Source organism: Drosophila suzukii, chromosome 3, assembly GCF_043229965.1.
Source record: "Drosophila suzukii chromosome 3, CBGP_Dsuzu_IsoJpt1.0, whole genome shotgun sequence".
Lineage (NCBI taxonomy): Eukaryota > Metazoa > Arthropoda > Insecta > Diptera > Drosophilidae > Drosophila > Drosophila suzukii.
The window spans coordinates 26,478,259-26,500,010 of NC_092082.1; the positions used below are offsets into that span (position 1 = coordinate 26,478,259).

Here is a 21,752-nt window from a genome sequence, read left to right on the forward strand (position 1 = left end):
CAGAATTTCCAAAAATAAATTCCTTCAACACAAGGTTAGTTCCGATAACCAAAGGCTGCGATCTGTGTTCGAAGAAGAACCACCCCGTGCGTATATGTCCACGCTTCCTACAGATGACGGTAGAAGATCGCTTAGCCTATATCCAAAGGAAGCAGTTGTGCTCCAATTGCTTTGCAAGTAGCCATCAATTCCGGGATTGCACAAGCGCTCACAACTGTCTCACTTGCCAAGATCGGCATTGCTGCATCGAAACAGCGGTCCTACTACTCCGACGATTCCATCCGACCCTCCAAGGCCAGTATCCGCCTCAGTTCCACACATCATTTCGTCCTATTCAACGCAAGTTTCCGTACAAAAAGTTCCTCCTAAGAATACTCCATCCGAATATTGGGTTCCATACCCCGCCTTGGATGGCAGACGTACTCGAGGTATTAAATCCTACCAGTGCCGAGTCTGCCAAAAGATCCATCCTCTACGGAAGTGCCACCACTTTCTACGGCTAAGCCCCCAGAATCGGCTTCAGGAAGTACATATCCAGAAGTACTGTTCCAATTGCTTGGCTCACAATCATTTAAAGGACTCCTGCCGCAGTGGTCATCACTGCCACAAGTGTGGAAAGGCCCACCACACTCTCCTACATACGGACGACCGATCTATACTTCCAACATATTCCTGAGCCTACTATCCTGAGGTTCTTGCTACGGGTGTCCTCGCAAGGGGGGGGAGAATGTTCACGCCAAAAGGGCGTTTAATTTCAGGAGGCAGTGTCGAGCGGCAGTTCTATCCAGATGTCTACATCTCGCGCGCTCGCACTGCCGTCCGCTCTCCCTCTCCATCTCTCCCCTAAGTCTCCGCTCTGCTCTGGAGCGCTTAAGTTAAGTTAGGCTTAAGCAGTTCATGTTTCAAAGTGTACGAATAAACACCTACGCACGTCGCGTAAAAACCCCAAAAGTACTCCCGTGTTTTTTGGGTACCATTCGATCTTGGAGCTTCAATTATTTCATCGATCAAGCCGCACCGCCCCAACAGGAAGATAGAAAATAAGTAATAAGTTTATCATAATTAGTTGCATTAGGGCTATCAAACAAAACACGCAACTTTAAAATGCAATAAAAAGAGAACCATTCATTTCCGCCGATAATCTTGTGCACGTAAATTCCTAAGAAATCGCGGTTCATCGAGGGTAATTTTATCGCGATTTTTGGAGCATAGGCCACTTTTTAGTATATTACCTATTATTCTTTCTTCTAAAAATAATCGGACGACTATTTCATAAAGCTGCTATAGAAACAAGCGGATAATTATTGGAAAATTAAAAGGAAAATAATTTTGGCTCTCTTATTTTTGATCATATTCTCTTCTACGAGGGTGGTCCGATAAGAACTTAGCCTCCAAAAGAAAAACGAAAATTTTGGAATTTTTTCTTCGCCAAATGGGGCCGTATTTTCTGCAATTCGGTAGCGAATCGGCCCAATAATTCGGCATAGTACAGCCCTGTGACCGTTTTGCCCTTCTCCAGGTAGTCGGTGTAGATCACACCTTCGCCTTCTTCGGAGCAGGTTCGCCGGGTGAAGTCCCCTGTTTGATTTCGCTGCGCGATTACCCCTTCCAAAACAAGAATCGAATCACAGACCGATATTGCTCTTTCTCCATTTTTCTAAAATCCGAGGACACGTCCGATTCCACACGCAGTCAAAACAAAACTACGAGTCCGATTCGGCTGAAATTTCGACAGTAGCCGTCTACGAGAATGTACTACACGATAGTAAATTTCTCTTGCGATAGTGACGCCATCGGGCGTTACGAATTTAATTTAATAAAAATCGGACTACTATATCAAATAGCCGCCATAGAAAGGATCGAAAAAGTAATGTCAAAATAATACAAAAACCGTTTTATTTTCTTTTTGGAAACATATGCGGTAGCTAAAGAAAATGGAACATTATCTTAAAATTTAGTTTTCTAAAAACAGCCTTCAAGGTTATAGAAACTTTGGATTGCCGAAGTTAGCTTCTTTTCTTGTTTGAGATTAATTTTACTATCCCTCCTATGGCAGCTATATTACATACTAGTTATTTTTTTATCTTATCTCAAACTTAGTTTTGAAGTAGAAGGGAATGAGATCAAAAGCAAGGAAGAACGCTATATTCGAGTACCTCCACTATCAGATACCCGTTACTCAGCTAAAGGGACCAAAGGGAAATGGAGATGTGCAAGCAGCAAAGCGAGATTGAAATGCGCCACCTACCGGCGGTAGACAAATTTAAGCGTTTGGGCGTTAGAGTGGGCGTGGCCAATTCTTTTTTTTTTTGGATCAATCGATAGGTATTGACGAGACCAATACATTTCAATTAACATTTTTTATCTAGCATATTCGCGTAACAAACTTGCGCTGCGTTCAAGGCTACGGAACCTAAATTTGAGATCCTCATTCTCTATCTTTGATAGTTCCCGAGATATCGACGTTCATATTTACGACCTTTTGAAGTTTGTGGGCGGTTTGTGGGCGTTAAAGTGGGCGTGGAAAACTTGTTTTTGGGTTAATCAATAGGTACTGATGAGCACAATACATTTCAGTTAAAATTTTTATTCTAGTGGTTTGTGGGCATGGCACATTGCTAAAACAAACTTGCGCTGCGTAAGAAGCTCAGAAATCTGCATGCCATATTTATCCGATCGTTCTATGGCAGCTATATGATAAAGTCGTCCGATTTCTTTCCAGGATCACTAGCGGGGTCGATCTAATAACTCCAAATAATTCTAATTTTACTAAGCGTGCCTAAAGTGTACAAAAACGGTTTCTAGACGAACAGCTTTCATCCTAAAACTGCATTAGCTATTTAAAACGGAAGTGTGCAGAGGCTGTAAGGGCAATTAAACTTTGGCGTGCCAAGGTATGCTTTATTTTAAAAAATTTAAAGACTTGTCCAAAGTTTATATATTTTAATTTTTAAATTTGAAAATTCGGGTTTTTAAAGCGCTTAGCCGTTTAGTTGTATACACAGAGAGGACCCAAGAGAGGAACAGAACAGAGGAACAGAGAGCAACCAAGCACATTGTGCTTGAATTGAGAACATTCGTTCATAAAAACCGTTTAAATACAAATGTTCTTATTTTGAGCTAAATGTTCTTTATTCAAGAAGGAAATGTTATGAAGTAAAAAGTGAAATGATTTTAGACTTAATTTCAGAAGATGTTTGTATCAAAAGGTTTAAAAAAAGTTCTTTTGTTGTGCTTTCCAGACTGTTTTCTAGACACGAAATCCATACTAAAATCCAAGTATTACCAAACGTACTCCACTTATGAAATGTTTACCACGCAGCTGATGGAACAAGCGCAGCTGATGGAACAATTCACGGCAATATACATAGACAATCCGAGTCTAACGCCTGTTGAAAAATTATTCCACTTAAATTCAAAAACTAGTGGCAAAGCTCATTCCATTGTTTCATGATCTCCACTCACCAATGGTGGCTTTCGCTCAGCCTGGAATAACCTAACTGAGCGTTTCTAAAAAAGGCGATTGCGGGTGAAAATACTTTTCAATGTGAAATTCATAGCACAGGAGTCGGGAGCAGCCTTAAATCAACTTCAACGCACTTTTCAAGGTTGCTTAACTTCCTTAAAATTTTGCGGTGTTAATATTGAGAATTGGGACCCTATCCTGGTTTATATGTGCTCGACAAAACTACCAAAGCTCACTCTCTCATTATGGGAGCAATCCATCCAAAATAAAGCCGAAATTCCTACGTGGCTTGAGCTTGATTCCTATTTGACGGAGAGCCATCGAACTCTTGAGGCCGTCGATAGCTTCCGATCTGCCAATCTCCACCACGTCCAGTACAAAGACACAAATCGAGTGGCAGAATTTCCAAAAATAAATTCCTTCAACACAAGGCTAGTTCCGATATCCAAAGGCTGCGATCTGTGTTTGAAGAAGAACCACCCCGTGCGTATATGTCCACGCTTCCTACAAATGACGGTAGACGATCGCCTAGCCTATATTTAAATTTTTACGTCAAAAGGGCGTTTAATTTCAGGAGGCAGTGTCGAACGGCAGTTTTATCCAGATGTCTACATCTCGCGCGCTCACACTGCCGCCCGCTCTCCCTCTCCATCTCTCCCCTAAGTCCCAGCTCCCCTGTGGAGCGCTTAAGTTAAGTTAGGCTTAACTAGTTGATGTTTCAAAGTGTACTAATAAACAATAAAACCACAAATTACCCCCGTGTTTTTGAGTACCCTTCGTTCTTGGGACTTCAGCTAATTCAGCGATCAAGCCACCTCGCCCCAACATAAACTTTTGGTCTAATATATTTGCTAATGAATTTTTTGAATTTTCCAAGTAAAATACTTTATTTTCGTCATTTACAAAATATTCATAATTATCATTTATATCAATTTGTCAGCCTATATTATCTGGATTTCTAATAGTTCTATATTTTTGTGTTTCTTTAAATGATGTGGCTATAAGGGCTAGAATAAAAGTGTCTTTTGTTTGACTGCTTAACCAAGCTGAAGCTTTGATTGATAGTAATTTTTCTTCGTTTATGTTCTCTAACTCTTCATGTTTTCATATATTAGGATTAAATATTCCTACTCTTGTTAAGTCTTGTAAGTCTTCAATGTATTCTTGAAATATATTTAAGGAATATCTAAAAATGTGCAAAGCCTCTTCTTCTTGTTTATCTTTCACGGGTTTGTTGATATATCTTTTCATTGTTCATTTATTAGATGAATTATTTCATTAAATTCTTTTTTTCCAATTATTATTTCTTCTAAGTTTTGTTGTTTATCTTCCAATTCTTTTTTTATCATCTTCAGTTAATGTTCCAAATAGATATTTGAGAGCTGTCCCTAAAAAGTTATTTAGTCCCCGTTTTTGTCTCGATGACGAAGTAATTCCCTTGATTTTTTTTTAATTGTTTCAATGATATGGCAATGTCTAATACGTTTATAAATTGGTTTTCGTATTTTATAAATTCCCTGTGTTCAGAAGTAAAAATCCGTTGTTCGAAGTAATGGGTGTAATGCTAATTTTGTATTTTCGTCCATGTCACTATCATGATCAATTTCATTATTAGGATCAGTACTGTCAGTTTCCCTGGAACGAGAATAGACAGTTTGCATTTTAGCTTTTTTAAATTTACTTATGTGTTTTACTTCTTTATGACCCCTATTAAGTTTTTGCCAGTGCTCTTTGTCTTTTTGCTTTTTGTCTTTTGCTCTAACGCTCCTGCCCTTTAGAATGGGGTTACTAATTTAGCTTAACGTTTCATTTCTTCTCAACTTAAGTGTATTCCAGATCTACTTCATGTTCCTCGCGGTTTTTATTAATTTGATCTATCTTATGTTCTTTTCGTGCTCTGCTTTGCATAAATTACAAATTTCACAATGCTTTGAATAAGTTTTTGTGCGTCTGGGAAGTAGTATTTCGTTTTAAATTGTCATAAGTCTTTTAAATACCTTGATGTATTGTTCTTCGTGTATTTCTAATATTTTTTAATTAAAGTCTGAATATGTGGGCTAGTTGGGAAGTGTTACTTAAGTTTTAATTAATTTCGTACCCGTATTTGGTTTAATAAATTTCATATAGGCTCGTTGAAAAATAGCAAAGTTTTCATGATGATTAATGTACATAACAAAATTGTGTCCACATATAAATGTGATATTTATGTCTTTTTCCAAAGTTACAGTCATGTCACTGCATTATTAATATTTTTATTAAGGTAGTGAGTAAGTTCGTTAGCGTCTCAATTTCCCTTTTCAAATATAAGTTGGTAATTAAAAACGTTAACCGGTCGTTCGGAAATTTGTATGCAATCACCAGTATCTTCTTGTGCACTACGCACCGATGCTGCAATAGTATCTACATCGTCTTCATTTTGAAATACTTCTTCAATTTGTGATTCCTTTTTTGTAATCCTGGATAAAGCCTCTGCTACGTTATTCTCTTTTCCTTTAATGTACTTTATTTCATAATCAAACTATAAGTTTTATTTTCCAACATTGTAATTTAATATTAAGTTCCTTTATATTGTGTAACCAAAAAATCTTTTTTAACTTTGTTGGCGGCAGACGTGTCTTTATTTACGCACACATGGTATTAAAAAAACTAAAGAGAAACAAAACGCTTAATTTACTGTTATCTACAAAATTATTATTCACTGTACCTAAACGAAATCAATTGTAATTTTTTAGCACCTTTCCGACTTTGAGGATCCTTATAAAAGCAGCAATACATATATATTTTAAATTTTTATTTGACTAAATTTCCATAAAAAATAGATCATATCTATTGTCCCACTAGAAAAAAGGTAATTTTGTCATTCTTGTTTAATTGTTGTTTAATATTTATGCTCTCAGCTCTAATTTGCATGACAAGCTTAGCTTACAGAGATTGCCAAGCATAACACATGGGTTATTAAACAGACTTTTTAAAACATTCTAACTATTATTTTTCGTATTCACACAACAGCCGTTAAATGCAAATAGCTTTGAAGATGAATTTATTTATGCCGATCTGGAGAGTCAACATTACGGACCTATTAATTACAAGGCGGCTTCGCTATACAGTCAAGTAAAAAAAAACAAAAAGTCGGGAGCTCTTGATGAACTAAAATAAATATATATATTTTTTTAAGCTTTTACAGTGCATTTTTTTAACAATTAAAATTGTATGGTCTTAAAATATTTAAATTGTTATTTTACATGTTCTTTTTATAATAAAGCATAAATTTGTAATGATTAATACCAATAAACGGTTTTCTGAACATTGTCACTAACTGAATTTATAAATTATTTAATAAATCGTTAATTAGGTGACCCCTAGCGTTATCTAAAAACTTCTGAAATGAACTAAATCTTTCTTTAAGTCCGGTTACCCACGATATGTTATTGCACAAGTTTTAATGTTTATATAACATTATTTTATTACGAAAAAATTAAATAAACTCATTGAATTTATTTTACACTTTCCTTTTAAAATAACAAAAAAACAAAAAAAATTGTATTTTTATGTATTATACTGTTTTAGGATTGTTTTTAGTTAAAGTACAACATATATCATTTTAGTGATTAATGGTTAGTTTGGTAAGTCTAATTATAACTATTTGTTTAAAATTAAAAAAGTTTAATAATGTGTCCAAAAGGTGAAAATAAAAAGTTTAGGCCTAGTATTCAACTTTACAAAAAGTCGTCCAAAACCAAAAACTTTATATAAAACAAGGAAGAACGCTATAGTCGGTACCTCGACTATCAGATACCCGTTACTCAGCTAAAGGGACCAAAGGGAAATGGAGATATGCAAGCAGCAAAGCGAGATTAAAATGCGCCACATACCGGCGGTATACAGATTTAAGCGTTATGGGCGTTAGAGTGGGCGTGGCAATTTTGTTTATCAATCAATAGGTATTGACGAGACCAATACATTTCAGTTACAATTTTGTATCTAGCATGAAAATTGTGGGCGTCACAGGCTTAGGCGGTTTGTGGGCGTTACAGTGGGCGTGGCAAACTTTATTTTTGGGTCAATCGATAGGTATTGATGAGAACAATACATTTCAGTTGAAATTTTTATTCTAGCATCAAAACTGTAGGAGCCACAGTTTTGGGCGGCTTGTAGGCGTTAGAGTGGGCGTGGCATTCTGCTGAAACAAACTTGCGCTGCGTAAGAAGCTCAGGAATCTGCACGCCAAATCTCAATAGCCTAGCTCTCATAGTTTCCGAGATCTCAGCGTTCACCGGACAGACAGACGGACAGACGGTCAGATGGACATGGCTAGATCGACTCGGCTAGTGATCCTGATCAAGAATATATATACTTTATGGGGTCGGAATCGCTTCCTTCTGTCTGTTACATACTTTCCGACGAATATAGTATACCCTTTTACTCTATGAGTAACGGGTATAAAAACTTCACAACATTTTTGAAGATAGTTTTTTGCCTCTGGTGCAGGAACAGTTAAAGAGTAAGTAATCGCTGGGCTTAAATTTATTCATCAAATTTTTAATAATTACCTTTTAAATTAAGCTTCCTCTTACCTTCCTACTCCACCCCTCTTTCTTTCTGTCATGATGCATTGCGACGAAATATAACAAAAATCTAAAATCCTTTGAAAAATAATCGATACTGTAGTGGAGTTCAAAACCATAGCTGTTGTGGCAACCCAATATGGCAGAAGCGCCAACAGAAGCTTGCCAGCTGACTTAAAAGAATGGTGTGGCAACACTCGAGGGATTATCGGAGTCAGCGATGATAATATTAATAATCTTTGTAGTTCTTAATCTCAATAAACTTTAATGGCAAACATACTTCGCCATAGTGGTGACCCCGGAAAGTAAAATCATAATAAAAGTTACTTGTTGTACGAAACTTACACTCACGTTCACAATTAAGAATTCTCGCACTGAATGAACAGACGCCAATACGACTTGCGAAAAATAAAAGGTAGGCGGCTAAATTTCGACGAAGAAAGCGATCACTCCGATTTTCCATTCATCATGCCGGATTGAAATCCTGATTTAACTGCTCAAGTCCGAGATCTGCAGCAGCAACTCGAGGTACTTCGGACAAATGTACCTGGCAACCGGGATGAGACTACTCGCCCACACACACGTGCGACTGTCCACTTGCCAAGTTCGCACATAGCCACCCTCAACTATGGTTTGCGTAAGTGGAGCGGTCATTTCGATTGCACCAGATTATCGACGACACCGAAAAGTTCGACCTTGTGACCTTTCACCTGGAGGAGGATGTAGTTTTGGCAGTGGAAGACTTAGTCATTCGACCACTCAACAAATCTCCAGAGTCTGGTCTAAAACCATCTGATATCCTAGCCAACATCATTCTCACTCTTTTCCTGGCAGAGATGCCGGCGTCAATCGGGACTTGGATAAGCTCGCTAAGATCGCAGACAAGATGCTCGAAGCGGTAAGCCACAATGCCACTTTTGCGATCAGCACGAATACCTCGACTGCAGCGGGCCGATCTGTTTCCGCGACTTCCACCGAAGACCCCTGGAAAAAGATCAACGACAACTTGCGTTCGCCATCACAGAAGATTGACGTATTGCAAAAGGATGTCAAACGTCTCCAATACCAAGGGCGCTCACGATGTTCATCGCTTTGCCACGTACAAACTGGACATTCGAATCAACAGGCATCTGGACCTCAAGAGAAGCTTTGCTTCTACCACGACTGGTTTGGAGAAAAGGCTCTAAAGTTCCCGCTCCTCGTCGTTAAACTAAAAGAGCTGTCGCCCGACACGCTGGTCGGCGGAAGCACGAATATAACCAGCGAGCCCACAGTTCAGTCAGCTGTTCCACAGGAGCAGCGCCTACACGTCACCGATCGCACATCTCACATCCGCTTCCTCGTTGATTCTGGATCTGTGGTTTCCGTCATACCAAGAACTCTTAGATAAAAAACAACTCTGAGCGATTTGACACTGTACGCAGCGAACCAGACAGTCATTCATACTTATGGAAAGTACGTCATTCAGCTGAACTTGGATCTTCGACGAAACTTTACATGGCCGTTCATTATCGCTGACGTGCACACAGCTATTATTGGGGCAGACTTTTTGAGCAAATTCCAAATGCTCATTGATCTTAAAAACCAACGCTTGATCGACTCAATTACTGGACTATCAACACCAGCATGTCTTGCACAAGCGAAACACATATCAGTTTCCACAGTGCAGTGTATGCCCAATTTCAAAAACTTCTAAGTGAATTTGTCGACGTGACAAAGCCATCGATAAAAGCAGCTACCCAACACGACGTGCGTCACTACATTGAAACAAATGGAATACCTGTTGCTGATAGACCACGACGCCTCTCCGGTGAAAAAATTGTCACTGCCAAGAGAGAAATAAACTTCTTCATTGAGCAAGGCATATGTCGCCCGTCAAAAAGTCCTTGGTCCAGCCCGTTACATATGGTTACCAAAAAAGACGGTGGCTGGCGGGCATGTGGAGATAATCGAAAACTAAATTCAATTACCATACACGACTTCACGGAACAACTGCAAGGAAAGATTTTTTCAACCCTCGATTTGGTTAAAGTCCAATTTCCCATGGCAGAAAACGATATCCAAGAAACAGCGGTGTGCACTCCTTTTGGACTCATTGAGTTTCAGTACATGCCGTTTGGGTTAAAAAACGCGACTCAAACACTTCAACGCTTTATGGACAACATCTTTCGCGGCATGGACTTCGTTGCTACATAGACGACATACTTATAACTTCGCATTCCATCGCTGAACACGAAGAACATCTTCGGGCTGTCTTGCAAGTACTTCAGAAACATGACCTAAGCATCAATCTGACCACATGCCAGTTTGCGCAATCTCAAGTAAACTTTCTCAGCTATACGATCAACGAATTTGGAATTAAGCCACCCACCGAACGCATAGATGCCATTCTTAATTATGCACGTCCTTAAACCATAAGCCAACTTGGTCGTTTCTTGGGCGTTATAAATTACTATCGCAGATGTTTGGCTCGATCATCACACATACAAGCACCGCTCACTGAGTTGATAAAGGATGTTAATAAAAATGATCAACGTAAAATTGAATGGACATCAGAGCTCCATGCAGCTTTTGAAGCTTGCAAACAATGCAAAGCAGACGCAGCCCTCTTGTCTTTTCCCGCACCAAAATCTGAACTTCAGCTGGTTTGATATGCTTCCAATTTCGCAATCGTAGCAGTCTTGGAGCAGCGTAAAAAATTACTTTAGGTACGACCGAGAGCTACTCGCTATTTTCGAATCTATTAAATATTTCAAACACCTTGTTGACGGACGCATTTTTGTTATCAGAGCGGATCACAAGCCGCTCGTGTACGCATTTCAGCAGCGACCACAGAAAGCATCACCGAGACAGCTGCGACATTTGGCTTACATCTCTCAATTCTGCACGACTATTATGCATGTGAAAGGATCCGAGAATGCAGTCGCAGACGCTTTTTTAAGATTATGCTCTATAATTTGATGACAGTCGGCATTGTTGACTGTCATCAAATTATCGCAAATTGAAGAGGAGCAAGCGTCAGATCCTGAACTAGTACACCTTTTAAAAGGAACCACATGTTTAAAACTTCAACGGCTTCGATTTGATGACAACATCTCACTCTACTGCGATGTTTCTACAGGAAGCGTTCGTCCTTATGTACCCAAATCTTTGCGCAATGCTGTGTTTTCGTTCGTTCACGGCTTGTCTCACCCCAGTGGTCGGTCAAGTGCGCCAAAAGTTTGTATGGCCCTCGATGAATAAAAATGTCCTCGAATGGTGCAGAGGTTGTCTACCTTGTCAGCGCTCTAAGATCCACAAACACAACCACCTCTTACCAGAAAAGATCGAAGTGCCAAACGGTAGATTTGACCACGTTCACCTTGACATTGTAGTTCTGCCATTCCAACAAAACTATCAGTACTGCCTGACGATGATTGATAGATTTACGCGATGGCCAGAAGCTGTACCTCTCTCAAATATTACTGCTGAGACAATAGCTACGGCGTTCTGGACTCACTGGATATCTCGATTTTGTTCTCCAAAATCGATAACTACGGACCATGGAACACAGTTTGAGTCAGCAGTTTTCAAACATCTTTCTAATCAGGTTGGAAGTAAACACATACACACGACGGCCTACCATCCTCAGTCAAACGGTCTCATAGAGAGGTGGTACAGATCCTTTAAGTCATCTTTGATGTGCAACAGAGGTACTCGGTGGCAGGAGTTACTGCCAACAGTTTTGCTTGGACTTCGTACCTGTTTCAAGGAGGACATCAAATCTTCAGCCTCAGAAATGGTATACGGAACACCTATTCGACTGCCAAATGAGTTTTTTACCGACGGACAATACGGTTGACCCCACCTCTTTTTTGAGTATCTTTCGAAAGCACATGCAAAAAGTGCGACTCCGCACTGACGCCGTAAAGCAGCCTCTGGAAGCCCCTTAATCAATCATGAGATTGTCAGACGCGAAAACGATCGTTATTTCACTGTCAGACGCAATGCCCATGAGACTGCAGTATCAGATGATCGCCTCAAACCATCATTTTTAGTAAAGGACGACCGCCAGTTGGATTCAGAAGAAGTTACCTAGACTGACCAGGACATATGAGAGAAGTCATGGAGTTAAATTTTCAAACCAGGACTCGTGACGCATTCACTGGAGGGGGAGTACTGTGGCAACCTAATATGGCAGCAGCGCCAACAGAAGCTTGCCAGCTGACTTAAAAGAATGGTGTGGCAACACTCGAGTGATTTATCGGCAAGAATCAGCGTGTTCTTAATCTCAATAAACTTTAATGGCAAACATACTTCGCCATACTGTTAAGCTTACTAGCGTCACCTAGCGGGAGGTAGCCGCTGTAACTGGCAACATTATGCGTGAGGGCAATATGCAGGAAAGCACTTGCGTTGAACGAACGTCAAATTGACCCTAATATAGGATCACTTTGCCACAAAAAGTTTTCTACAAAAAACCTTTTTTGTCACAAAAAAGCATTTTGCCGCTGGATAAAAATATGTAGGCGTGGCACTGGCGTGGTGCTAGCGCATTGTATTTGATGCGCAAACAAACTTATTTTTCTTCTTTTTTGAAATCTGAAAACTTTTTTAATACAACATTATTAGTAAGAAAAGGTTATTAGTTATTGCTAAATTAAAATACGAATTTCAGTTGCTTTAGGCTTGTTAACAATATTAGCGAGAGAGAGTACAGCAGGCGAGACGAGAGTGCATTTAATGTCGAGATCAGAATTCGTACTACTTTTACAAAGGGACAGCAGTAGTAGGGAAAGACGGGTTCTGGGACAATTAGCATATTAATGTTTCCTATGATTGTAAAACTAATTTAGAAATCAAAAGAACCCCAATAAAATAAATCTCACAAGTTAATGATTCTCAGATGTGGAATATTTTCAAATACACATTTTTGTTTCCGCCCCAGAACGTTTAACAGGTAAATTGTCTAAGATTCTCTCCTTTCCACAAATGGGTCATAAACATGTCATAAAAGGGATTCAAGCAAGAGCTACCCGAACATGCGCACCTGTCAATTACCTGACCGCAATAAAAGGGACACATGCACAACCCAGAAGGCGCACGCTCATTGACAAGATCATGGGCCTTACGCCAACGACCTCATACGACGTTCCCATAATAGGGGTTGAAATCACGACCGCGCAACAGCTCGCAAGTAGCCGACATATCTCAGTCAAGGAAATATTTTCCATTCTCCTTACCTGTAATTTTAACTCGAAAAAAAAATTTCAGAAGTTTATTTTGGTACTGCGAACATGTTTTTATTATGTTATTTAATCATTTTCATTCTTTTTTCTAGATTATAGTATTTATTCATAATGTTGAGTGCTTCCTTTTTGTAATCCGAAATTCGATGGCATACACAAGTATCAACTCCCTCAGTGGCTGCATCATTGCTCCACACGCAGGTGTCCATATGGTTTCCATGAATAGATGTTTTTATATTACCTCGTTCACATTCAAAGAGTTTTGATTGTATGAACTGGAGCCGTACATAGTGTGCATTGAACAGAATTCCGTCAAATACATTCAAAAAGTTATTTATTTTAACTGAATGCATGTTGTCTATCTAAGTCAACAATATCGTCTTACCCTTTTAAATATGCTTACACGATTTATAAGGAAATTTCTACAGGTTTTCATCTTCTTCTTTTACCCAAAAAATATGCATTCTCGAAATTCAACAAATGAAAATCTTTGATTTTTCCTCTTCTTTTACCCAAAAATGTGCATTCTCGAAATTCAACAAATGAAAATCTTTGTTTTTTCCCTAACTCGAAATGATTTTTTCCAAACTGTCCCCTATTGGCTACCTGAGTATGATGGTGTGTCTAAAAAATGACCTTTCCTTTCCCACCTGCAGCAAAGTATGTGCGACCTCTTCTAACCAACACTCTCCTTTATTCTATGATTTTGTGTCTCCTTTATCGATTTGATGGTGTCCTATTGGTTACACTTGTATCAAATATTTTTCAAAATCAATACTTCTCATCTCTTCTAACCAATGAAAAGTCGATATAACCTACTAGAATTGCCTATATTGTTTTCAAATTTAAAAAAATCTTAAGTATGCATCTCTCATCTTCAATATTATCGTTCACGCCCACTTCAAACACTATAAATGATCGAGGACAATAGTTAGTCTACCAAAAATAGTCTTGAAGTGGGATACTCTGCTACGTCAAACACAACTTGAGTAAAAGTGAAAAAAGTGATCGTGAAAAAAGAATTTTACCAAAACGAATAAAATAAAAATGAATAACCAAAATCAGTTTTGTCAATCCTGCAAGTGTTTCTTGCTAAAGAATAAGTGGGCAAATCATGTCCGTTCGGAGTTGCATAAGCGAAATGCAATTCAACCCCTTGACGGAAGAGTCAAAAAAATTTCTGAGGGATTCAAGGGAAGAATACTACATTACATGTATGTAAACGATGGATCGGACTTGATCTTACCAGAGAGTTTCTTGAGTGAAGCTGGATTGTCCCTGCTACCTCATCTCAGCATTCTGTTAGAAAGTTATACTTCAGCAAAAGTCAACTTTGAACTGTTTGCAGAGTATATACTTTTTAAAGATGAATCTGAAGAAATTGATATGAAAAGTTTTCAAAGTAAAATGACGATCATGAACAAAGATTCTGACTTAGAAAATATCTTCCATGAACATACCATGGAAATAATTTCAAAAACACAAGAATTTCAAGAGAGAGAAAGTGGATGGTCTCTTATAAAATTGATTCGCTTGGAAATGAATGTGAATCATTATACACCGATGGCTGGTTCATCTTTCATACCACTACCTCGTTTCCTTTTAACGAAAAAAGCAATAGTTAACGTTTGTAACGAAAATGACCACTATTGTTTTAAATGGGCTTTGATTTCTGCCTTGAAAATTGTTAACAGGCCGCAAAGATGTTCGGCATATAATATTGATATATCGCTGGAGATAATTCGAATAAGTGATGAAATAATATTAGATTTCACAGGGTTGACTTTCCCCCTTGAAATAAAATGTATAAAAAATTTTTTAAAGAAGAATACTCATATGAGTTTAAACGTATTCGGATATAATGAAGAGACGAGGGAAATAATTGGACCACTTTTTCAATCGGAAGTGGAAAAGCCTCTTCATATCAATATGATGTTTTTGGAAGAAGGTGGAAATGGACATTACATGTACATTAAAAATATTTCAAGGTAAATTCTTTTATTCATTTTTATCTCTTTTAAGCAATGAAATAATTTGTATATATTTCTCTTTCAAAGACTAATGACTGCTCAGAGAGGAAATCAGAAGAGGGCGCAATATTTCTGCAATGTGTGTTTAAATTTTTCCAAAACTGAGGAAGCTGCATTGAAACACAAAACGCTCTGCAGTAAAAAGGTCTCAAAGATGCCACACCCCCAGAATAATACATTGGAATTTACCCAGGTTCAACATCAGCTTCAAGTTCCATTCGTTGTCTACGCGGATTTTGAATGCATTCTGGAACCGAAAAATCTTGAAGTGAGCCCTAAATTATTTAATATTAATGAACATATTCCAATATCATATGCGTATTATATAAAGTGTGCTTTTGATTCTAGACTAGATAAATTTGTTTTAGAAACAGGAAAAAATTCGGGAGTAAGTTTTGTAGATTCATTGATAAAAAATCTAACTAAATTGAGTGATGACTACTTAAATAAAATAGTTCCTATGAGAATGACTTTGGATGACCAGAAAATATTTGATAATTCATTGAATTGTTCTATTTGTCAGAAAGATTTAGGGACTGATAGGGTTAGAGATCATTGTCATTTCACAGGTCGCTTTAGAGGTGCAGCCCACTCTAAGTGTAACTTGGATTATAAAGTTAACAAATTCATACCAGTATTTTTTCATAATTTTTCAAAATACGACTGTCATTTGTTTATTCAAGAGTTGGGAAAGATTCCCGGTGAAATTTCCGTAATACCAATAAATAAGGAAAACTATATTTCTGTCTCGAAGAAAATAAAAAGTTTAAGTGGAAATAGTTTTGAAATTCGTTTTCTCGATACATATAGATTTATGCCATCAAGTTTAGATTCCCTAGCTTCTAATTTAGTTGACGATCAATTAAACACTGTAAAATCGTTTTTCAGTAATGATATAGAATTTCGACTAATGCGTAAGAAGGGTATATTTCCCTATGAATATTTAGATTCCGCCAGTAGACTCGAGGAAACTTCCCTCCCACCAAGGGAAGCATTCTATAGTAATTTAACGGAAAGGGAATGCTCTCAGGAAGATTATGATCAAGCTCTTAAAGTTTGGTCGCATTTCTCTTGTTCCACTCTTAAAGATTATTTAGAATTATATTTAAAAACAGATGTATTTCTTTTAACCGACATTTTTGAAAACTTCCGAAAAATTTGTATGCAAATTTATTCACTTGACCCAGCTCAGTATTTTACGACACCAGGTCTATCTTGGGAGGCAATGTTGAAATCTACAGATATTCAACTTGAATTGCTGACAGATATAGATATGTATAGATTTATTCAAAGTAGCATTCGAGGTGGTTTAGTTCAATGTTGTCATAGATATACAAAAGCAAATAACAAATATTTGTCAGATTATGATTCCTCGAAGGAGTCTTCATTTTTAATGTATGTAGATGCGAATAACTTGTATGGTTGGGCAATGTCACAACCTTTACCATATAAAGATTTTAAGTGGATGTCTACCACAGACATAGACAATTTTGATATTAATAATATTCCAATCGATAGCAAATACGGTTATTTTTAGGAAGTGGACTTAATATATCCATACCGTTTACATGATCTTCATAATGATCTTCCATTTTGTCCGTCAAATTGTCTGGCCTCAAAAGAGGATAAGGTAAAAAAATTAATTGCTGACCTGGGAAATAAGAAAAATTATGTAATACATTATCGGAATTTGCAACAATGTATACAGAATGGGTTAGTATTGAAAAAGATCCATAGAGGTGTTCAGTTTTTACAAAAGCCTTGGTTAAAGAATTACATTGATCTAAACACTTTACATAGACAAAATGCAAAAAATAAATTTGAAAAAGATTTTTTTAAATTAATGAATAATTCTGTTTACGGAAAAACAATGGAAGATCCCGAGCGCAGGGTCGATATTAAGCTAATTAGTTCATGGGAAGCTCCGGATAACTCCAAGACTGGACGAAAAGCACATTGTGCCAAAACTTTAATTTCAAAATCCAATTTTCATAGTGCAACTAAAATTAATGATAATTTCTATGCAATTCAAATGAAAAGATTGTCCGTTCTATTTAATAAGCCAATGTATTTAGGATTTGCAGTATTAGACTTATCGAAATGGAAAATGTACGATTTTCACTATCAATATATGAAGCCAAAGTTTCAGGAAAAGTTACTCTTAAATTATATGGATACTGATTCATTTATCTATACAATAAAAACTGAAGATTTTTATAAAGATATTCGTAATGATCTTGAAGCAAAATTTGATACATCGGACTATTCAGATGAAAGAATTAATCTATATAACTTTAAAAGAGTTAACAAAAAAAGTTTAGGGTTTTTTAAAGATGAGCTTAACGGTAAACTCATGACAGAATTTGTAGGTCTGTGCTCAAAGGTTTATTGTTATAGAATAGATCAAGTTAAATCTTCACATAATAAAGCAATCGAAGACTATAAAAACGTTTTATTAACTGGGGCCTCACTATATGGTAATAGAACAATGTTTAGATCAAAAGCACATAAAATAACTACAGTTAAAGTAAATAAAAAAATTCTTTGTGGCAAAGATAACAAAAGAAAACGTAATGTTAATGAAACACAATTTTTAGAGTTAAGTAATGAAGACCATGGTACGACATCAATAAAACATCAGAGATTAATTGAAAAAGATATTTTAGAAAATGTTGAATGGCTAGAATCAAATTCATTTTGCTTGGGTGAGATGATACAAAATAATTATGTGAACGATGGAGAATCATTAGATAGCCTTAAATTTCAAAAGGAACATATTGAAAAAGAACTATTTTATAAATCAGTTGAATTGGAGATGTTTTATTATGATCGAGACTTTGGAAAATATAAATGAAAATGATTTTGAGTTTGTAAAAAGTATTTTTATTATATTTAATTTTAATTTAAAACATTGTACAAAAATATTAATATTAAACTTAATATAAGATAAGATAATATGTAAATAAAAATTAATTAAATAAATGATTTATTATACTACAAAATGTCTTCCTTGTTTATCCAGCTAGTCTTTGAAAACCCAAGCCACTTAACCAAAACTTTATTTCCTTTTCGCCTTACAATTTTTATACCCGTTACTCGTAGAGTAAAAGGGTATACTAGATTCGTCGGAAAGTATGTAACAGGCAGGAGGAAGCGTTTCCGACCCCACAAAGTATATATATTCTTGATCAGGATCACTAGCCGAGTCGATCTAGCCATGTCCGTCTGTCCGTCTGTCCGTCTGTCCGTATGAACGCTGAGATCTCGGAAACTATGAGAGTTACAATACTGGGATTAGGCACGCAGATTCCTGAGATTCCTGCGCAGCGCAAGTTTGTTTCAGCACAGTGCCACGCCCACTCTAACGCCCACAAACCGCCCAAAACTGTGGCTCCTACAGTTTTGATGCTAGAATAAAAATTTTAACTGAAATGTATTGTTCTCATCAATACCTATCGATTGACCCAAAAAAAAGTTTGCCACGCCCACTTTAACGCCCACAAACCGCGAAAACCTGTGACGCCCACAATTTTCATGCTAGATAAAAAATTTTAACTGAAATGTATTGGTCTCGTCAATACCTATCGATTGATTGAAAAAAAATTTTCCACGCCCACTCTAACGCCCATAACGCTTAAATCTGTATACCGCCGGTAGGTGGCGCATTTTAATCTCGCTTTGCTGCTTGCATATCTCCATATAGCTGAGTAACGGGTATCTGATAGTCGAGGTACTCGACTATAGCGTTCTTCCTTGTTTCAACTAGGTATGTGTGGGGAAATCGTGTTTTTTTCAGTTCTTCTATATAGAATCCGCCCTGAATCGGGCTACCATCTAAATCTTCAAGTAAGTATGTTTTAGGGTATGTATTCTTCACCTTTCTAATTTTAAAGATTTCAGTTGTATAGTTCGGTGTATACCCTTTCTCAAAGACATGTTTGTATTTACTGATACGAACGTGGTCCCCCTTACGGAATTTACTTGCAACAAATATTTTCAGGTGATTATACGATGTTTGTAATATTTGTTTTTCATTGGAAGAATTGACTTTACTTGGACTCATTTTTATTGTTCTATGCTCTCTATTATTATATTTATTATTTAATTGTTTATACATATCTATCCACTTATATTTTCCATTGAAACTAAACTCACGCCACATTAACTCTTTAAGAGTTCTATTGAAACGTTCAACTATTGATGCTTTTAGAGTACTGAAGGTTGAATAATGATTTATCCTATAACTTTTCATTAATACCTTAAATTTGGAATTAAAGAATTCAGTGCCATCATCAGTTTGCAGGTTTCTTGGTGTTCCATGACCCGATTTAAATATTCTCTCCATGGCTTGGGAAACATCATTTGCATTTTTTGATTTTAATGCCTCACCCCAAGCATATTTCGAAAATGTGTCTATAACAGTCAACAAGTATCGGTACCCATCATTAGATTTTGAAAAGGCTCCCATTTCAACCAAATCTGCTTGCCACAGATCGTTTATACCCCTTGTAATCACTCGTCTTCGTTGAAAGTTTTTTCGAGATGGTCCGTGCAACTCATTTACGATTTCTCGCTTAATCATATTCTTCTAATAGGCTGAAAAGCGACACCTTCTAACTCAATTGTGGTTTTTTTCGGTAATGATATCGGTTTTGTTACATATTTAAATATATAGTCCTCAATGGTTTTAATCTTTTCCAGAATTTTGGCAAAAATTTGGTCAGCGCTGTCTGCCCTCTTACTATTCAATTCAATTTTATTTTCTAAGCTTGAAATTTTTGTGAGTCGACGATTAACATTTTGAGTTATAATTTTTCTTAAATCTTCTCCCAACTTTCCGAGGATCTCATCAGTATATTGTTTCGTTGCTAGATCATTGTTGTCTAAAGGCTTAGATCCGTTTTTGATACGTTTATTTTGAGCATTTAGATTACCGTCCTCATCGATGAATAATCCCTCAGTAGAATAAACACGTCTTTTCAAATTTTCTGATCGTTCCTTATCAACAGAAAAATGTCCAAACTTGTCGACAGACATGATGTTTATAAATGTAAAACATATTTGTCCTTCCTATTTATACTCATTAATATATAATCCTTTCTTCACGCAATTCCTCTAATATTGAAAAAATTTCGTTATTGTGGCTGGTGTTACCTCCTTTTGATGCTACTAAAATTTCCAATCGTTCGACTAACTCATTTACATCATTCCAATATACATAGTTTGGATTTGATTTCTGAAGAGTCATGTAACCAAAGCCTGTTTTTGAGCGAAGTGGAGTAGACGTTGTAGGACTGAAATCTTTGTCTATCAACTTCTTAATAATATGGCTACATTTGTATGCTCGTGTACCCTTGATTCTGTTATTAGGTTTAAAGCCTACTCTATGTATATTCGTTTCTAAAATAATTTTTTTATACATTTTCAAGTCTTGGTCATCATAGTTTTCAGGTTTACTAAGAAAAATTAGAGAGTACAGACCAGGAGTCAGATTACAACTCATTCCACTAGAAAATGTTATTTTATTATTTTTAATTTTTAATTCTTTATCTCCCAAAGTTAATGAATTGTTTGCGCTTTTTTTAGGTCCTTAGCCCTTATCCAACACATTTCCTCTGGTCAAATTACTGATATTAAAAACATAATTATAACTAGTGTTATTATCTTCTAGCTCTGCATCCACACCCATATCGGCCTCTCCTGTATACATTGGTAAAGGTGTTGTCCCTTCTTCTTCACTTTTCTCCTTTTTCTCTTCTTCTATATCTTCCTCTATGTTCGTTTGTGAAAAGAATTGATTATAGGAATCACTATCATCGAAAGACCTTGGTGGAGTTATGTTTCGATTAGACTGCAGACCTTTCTCATTAGTTGTAAAGTAGAAATCGTCAAGCTCTCTCTCATCATCATCGTATTTCTTAATTTGCTTCATTTCACGCTTTACTTTTATACTATCTTTTACATTAGAAATCTTTTGTTTTTTATTTTCCTTAACAAGTTCATGTAAGGGTTCAGTAATAGGCTTAAAAGTTTCCTCCAATTGTAAATTGATGATTTTTGACTTGTTTGAGATCATCGAATTTTCGCTTCAAAGCAAATCTAGCTTTGGTTAACTGTGACAAAATATTCATTGTAGTATATTGTTCAAACTTTATAGGTGAAAGATTTAAAATTTCCGAAATTCATGTAGTCACTCCTCAGTTACTAAACAAATACTGTTTAGGGAACGCCAAGATTTATATACCATTTCCGAATAAAAAAAAAAGATTCGATACATTTTCTTCATTATATTTTAAAAAGTGTATTTATTGTTATATTCTTAAAATCTCAATCTTTTTAATGATTACTGACTTATTTCTAAATACAAATTGTCATTACATTTATAAATATTAAATTTTCCATCAACCATTTCATTGATGATATCATCTTGAAGAGAGGTGTACCTTTCCGGCATGTACAGAAT

General features: G+C 36.6%; 1 protein-coding gene across 19 annotated transcripts in view; it reads left to right on the top strand.

Annotated features, from left to right (window-relative positions):
• The window catches only part of nrm (neuromusculin), a 237,903-nt gene that overhangs the window by 143,003 nt on the left and 73,148 nt on the right, over window positions 1-21,752 (top strand). For 7 of the 19 annotated variants that reach the window (XM_065864692.2, XM_065864702.2, XM_065864706.2 and 4 more), the window contains one exon: window positions 6,476-6,782. The exons of 2 other annotated variants lie outside the window; for them this stretch is intronic. In XM_065864692.2, coding sequence (XP_065720764.2) covers window positions 6,476-6,622 — 147 coding nt within the window. In that variant the 3' untranslated portion in view covers window positions 6,623-6,782. Of the gene's footprint in view, window positions 1-3,242; window positions 3,270-6,198; window positions 6,315-6,475; window positions 6,783-21,752 lie in introns of those variants that run through there. 10 more of the 19 variants (XR_010654041.2, XR_010654042.2, XR_001767384.4 and 7 more) reach the window with 4 other exon arrangements.